General features: G+C 36.4%; 2 protein-coding genes across 5 annotated transcripts in view; one reads left to right on the plus strand and one right to left on the minus strand.

Annotated features, from left to right (window-relative positions):
* Positions 1 to 728, plus strand: part of LOC107606087 (serine/threonine-protein kinase mph1) — a 4,643-nt gene extending 3,915 nt beyond the window's left edge. For all 4 annotated transcript variants that reach the window (XM_016308057.2, XM_021106399.1, XM_021106400.1 and 1 more), the window contains one exon: positions 44 to 728. In XM_016308057.2, the coding sequence (XP_016163543.1) occupies positions 44 to 619 (576 nt within the window). In that variant the 3' untranslated portion in view covers positions 620 to 728. The remainder of the gene's footprint in view (positions 1 to 43) is intronic.
* LOC107606088 (histone-lysine N-methyltransferase ASHR1) overlaps positions 719 to 4,599 on the minus strand; it is a 4,714-nt gene continuing 833 nt past the window's right edge. The window contains exons 2-14 of the mRNA XM_016308059.2: positions 4,360 to 4,504; positions 3,928 to 4,062; positions 3,386 to 3,440; positions 3,138 to 3,256; positions 2,876 to 2,964; positions 2,716 to 2,797; positions 2,519 to 2,623; positions 2,316 to 2,418; positions 1,974 to 2,096; positions 1,737 to 1,843; positions 1,413 to 1,482; positions 1,182 to 1,245; positions 719 to 930 (exon numbers count right to left, since the gene is read on the minus strand). Of these exons, the coding sequence (XP_016163545.1) occupies positions 771 to 930; positions 1,182 to 1,245; positions 1,413 to 1,482; positions 1,737 to 1,843; positions 1,974 to 2,096; positions 2,316 to 2,418; positions 2,519 to 2,623; positions 2,716 to 2,797; positions 2,876 to 2,964; positions 3,138 to 3,256; positions 3,386 to 3,440; positions 3,928 to 4,062; positions 4,360 to 4,504 (1,357 nt within the window). The 3' untranslated portion in view covers positions 719 to 770. The remainder of the gene's footprint in view (positions 931 to 1,181; positions 1,246 to 1,412; positions 1,483 to 1,736; positions 1,844 to 1,973; positions 2,097 to 2,315; positions 2,419 to 2,518; positions 2,624 to 2,715; positions 2,798 to 2,875; positions 2,965 to 3,137; positions 3,257 to 3,385; positions 3,441 to 3,927; positions 4,063 to 4,359; positions 4,505 to 4,599) is intronic.

Consider the following 4,599-nt stretch of genomic DNA (forward strand, 5'->3'; position numbering starts at 1 on the left):
GGGAATGTCAGTAATTGTTTACTGAGTTGTTCAACTCTTGCAGGTGGGAACTCTTAGTTACATGTCTCCAGAGGCATTTATGTGTAATGAGACCGATGCAAATGGAAACGTAATTAAGTGTGGACGGCCGTCAGATATCTGGTCCTTGGGCTGCATCCTTTATCAAATGGTATATGGGAGAACACCTTTTTCTGAATACAAGACATTTTGGGCAAAATTCAAAGTCATAACTGATCCAAACCATGAAATTACCTATGAACCTGTCCCAAACCCATGGCTTATGGATCTTATGAAGAAATGCCTTGCATGGGATCGCAATGAAAGGTGGAGAATCCCTCAGCTACTCCAACATCCTTTTCTTGTTCCTCCTGTACCAAGTATTCCATCTTTCTCCCAAGACCAAGGCTGTAAGTTGCTTCAGCTTATTGCTGAAACTTGTAAATATGACCCTGTAACATCCCAACTATGCTGTCAGCTCCAACAGGTCCTTGATGATCCCGCAAATTTGGTAACTCCTCAGTCATTAAATTCGCGAGATCAACAAGGAAAACTGCTATCCAGAGCATCAGAATTGTGTATTCAGCTGCAGGCACGTTTGGCAAATTCGGATAACAAGTAGGTAATCAAGAAAGGTAGAGATTTTCATCAGGAGCAATTAAAAAAAAATTGGGATTTGTTAAACAAGTTCTCTTCAATCTACTTGTGAAAAATGCAGTTGTATTGGTCAAGCCATATGAAGTATTGGGGAATCATAGTTGAATCCTACTGTCCTACTCTTTAGAGGAAGATTTGTAAGATGCTTCGGCACGGGCTTCTTCCAACTTCATCAAAAGTTCCGTCACAAAATGTGTGTTTGTCCCATGAGTAATCCTTAGTATATCCACTGCCTTGGTCAGTGATTTCACGGCTTCCTCTGTTTCTCCCAGATACCTGTATATTAAGTCCAATAACCTCACTATCAAGTTGAAATTAACAAAGCCTTTCACCCGCTAGGTAAACCAAAAGAACAGAACAGAGTTTCTTGCTTAGAGATATCTTTTCCCTAAACCCTACAACACATCTCATGCTATATAAGACGCTTGCAGATGCTCCATCAAGTTAAAAAAGAAAAAACTTAACACAATCCTATACCCAGTTTAAGACAGAGTTTAGAGTTGAAGCTTCAGTTGAGGGATACTAACCATTCAAGTTTTCCACATGTATAGTACTGCAAACCGAGCAGAGGGTGAATAGCTGGATATGCACCTGCAATGGAGTAAAGAAGTTCAGAAATGGATATAAGCAACTAATGGTAAACTTCATACCTAGCAGACAAAGCAATTTGGGAAGCCGAACTATGATAAATATAGTTAAGATGGTTTAGGTTTTGCACCATTCTAGTCACTTAAATTATACATAGCACATGCACATACTTTGATAGACTGGTATGGTCAATTTGCAGTATGCTAAAGCCTCACTCCAATGTTCCAGCTCCATCAATGACTGCAGAGGACAAAAACATCATATTATTCCATCCATTATTTCAGAGTTGTAACATAAATTATTGAGCAAACATTGTTACATTGCATGCCAACAAAGAACAAGCCCTTCAATGTAGAGATAAGAGATAGCACAAGACCAGAGGTTTTTAATTTTTATTTGGCAAAGAAAAAGAAATCATAATAGAAGTTATGCAAGATATTACATAATAAGCAAATAATAGCAGAATAGACAGAGAACTAGAAAGAGGAGCCTACCTTCAAAATCTTCTCTCGAGTTCGCATCAAGTTGATGGAGAAAGGATGATAGAGTTTTGTTTGCAGTTTCTCAATCATTTTATATATGGAAATAGCTTCTTGATAATCTACAAGTAGTGAAGGAGTTGACTTCTTGCCTTAATATTTAAGGTGCTAGCTAATTGCATTATAAGTTTTTCTGTTTGTTTTGATAAAATAATGACATTGTAAGTTCTTCTGAGAAACATTAAAGGATACAGCCGGCAGATGAAAGCTTAGAAGCTTCTTCCTCTGATAGTGATTTTATCTCGGTTGCAGTTTTCTTTATCTCTTCCTTTTCCCTAACCAAACCACATTGTTGGCATTGGAATCCTTTTCCATCTTCAAATTCAGCAAATTATTTGGAAAAAGAAGAAATGTCATTGATAAGAAAGATATAAAACCACCAGGCAGGTTGTCTATCACTCTCTATCTTAGATCTCATTCTTGTTCATAAGGGGAAGATGTAACATGAAATTACAAATTTAATAGCCAGTAAATGATGATAATGTTTTTCTTCAACATATTTGACATTTATGATGGCCATAGTCAGTCACATACCAGTAGTACGAAGCAAGAAACCATCACATTTTTCATTTTTACATCTGTATCCTTCTAGAATTGCACTTTCTCGGATATCATCATACTGGCCCTTCAAAACTAACTAAACTGAATTAGCCAATGACAGCATGTGAATTTTACTGAAATATACCATGCTATGAATCAAAGAAGAAGATCTTGTGTGTAAATGATCTAGCAGGTACCAGTTTAGAACAGCGAGGACATGTACAATTGAATAGGTACTGCTCTTTGAGAGCTTTCTGTCGAGTCATAGTGCTTCCAGCAGTCTCTATGTAACTTATTAGTACCTTTAAAAATAAAGAAAACTGTAAGCATTCAATTTGCTGCACAAATACCAGTAATTCATATTTGTACCAAGGCAAGACATAGCAATACATACCTCACTACCTTTGGGAACATGTTGCACAGCTCGAACTGACGCTGACCTTCCCTCAAAAACCAACACAGAATTGGGCAAGCAGCTATATGGCATAACCATCATTAGAAGACTAACAAGAAAAAGTAGGATGACAGTGCTTTTTATTTTATTTTAACCCCACCTGTGATTGATAATGGAAATAACCGGATACAATCCTGTTCCCAATGGTCTCAACTCGCTGTCACAAATGGTATGTGCATTGCATGCAAACTGCAGGATTAGAAGGATCTGACCTTAGAATGGTTTCATCAGAGTCTCAATTCTACATAATGTATGTACCACATAAAGACAACTTTTTCATCAATCCAGTGTGCTGTAAGTGATTTTTCCAAGACAACAACTTATAACAATTACATAAGCAAAATTAGGTTTTGAGGAACAACCTTAGAAAAATTTTCTGCAATCTCTTTTATATTGATTTCAGGCCACTGTAGTATCACGTTTACTAGATTAGCCATCTGCGCATACAGCAGCAGTTGCTCCTTGGTGATGTCAGACATGTCTTCATGGAAAAGAATGTTAAAGAGAACAATGACTATGGAAATGTTATAAATGAAAAAAAGTATATATATAAAAAATCTAACTTCATTACATTGAAAGTTAGAAGACAAGATAAATATTAAAAGGATACGAGACACTAAAGCCTCCACCAAGTTGTAGTTGTCCATAACAGTGCTTGGTATGATCTGGTAATAAAATGAATAATAAACCAATTTCTCTTAGCTGACCATTGTTCAGATCAATGGTTGAAAAATGCTTTCCAGATCACAGAAGAAAGTTACTGAAGGCATAAATAGGAACTTTAGGCGTAATTAAGTCCTCAAGTGCATGTGAAAGAAGCAGAATATATCACCAAGGTAAAGAATAATGGCATTCTACAATTTGTAGATAAAGCAAAACAATAAGCAAATCTAAGCAGGGATAGATTCTAGCAAAGCAATGTCCACTGCTATTCAAAACTAACTTCTTAGTCTCCAATTACTAACTGCAGTGATTACCAAACAAATTACTAAGACTCTTACCAACAGAATACTATGAACCATATTACCAGAAATGATGGCCTTCTACTTTGACATCACTAATAAATTAAGAACTGCGAATATTGGTACGTCCATAAAACAAGAAAAGGAAGTATAGGCTACATAATGTCAGTCACCAGTTGTATACATTCACCTTCTCATTTTGCAGCTTCCTTCGAAGATAAAGTTTAACCATCAATCGAATGGATGGTGTGACATATTTTTTCTTGTCGTTGTCTAGCCGAGAGAGGACCTCACATTCAAGACGATGAAACTTCCACTCTAACTTCTGCAATTCATAAAAAGAAAAATGTACATAAAAGTTAAAAGCTGAAGCAGCTATCAGCTGAGGTAAGAGATGAAGCCATCAGTTAACAAAAACCTGATATTCCTTATAAGTAACAAGAATTTCAGCATCATCAAGAGTTTATACCCTAAACACATTTTAATGCTTTTCTGACCAATGTCAAATTGATCGAAAATGAAAAATTTTGACTAGAAAAATAAAACCTTTTTAAGTTTAACTGAAGCATGAGGGGCAGCAAAACATGGAAGCTGTGATTAAAATACAATAAATGCAGCAAACCTGACAAGAGGTTCCACAGTACCACACAACTTGGCACCGTGAGCATTTCTTAAGGTTAGTTGTTGTAAAACATCCTTCGCACCTTTTCTGAACTGAGTTGTTGTTTGGAACACAAACATAAGGCTCTTGACTTATGATTACCTCCCCTGCAAACACCAAAATCCCGCATTTCAATTCCTAATAAAACAAAGAGAAAAAGTAGCAAGCAAGTACTACAATAGCAATACAACTCAACTTGGA

Source organism: Arachis ipaensis, chromosome B07 (genome assembly GCF_000816755.2).
Source record: "Arachis ipaensis cultivar K30076 chromosome B07, Araip1.1, whole genome shotgun sequence".
Lineage (NCBI taxonomy): Eukaryota > Viridiplantae > Streptophyta > Magnoliopsida > Fabales > Fabaceae > Arachis > Arachis ipaensis.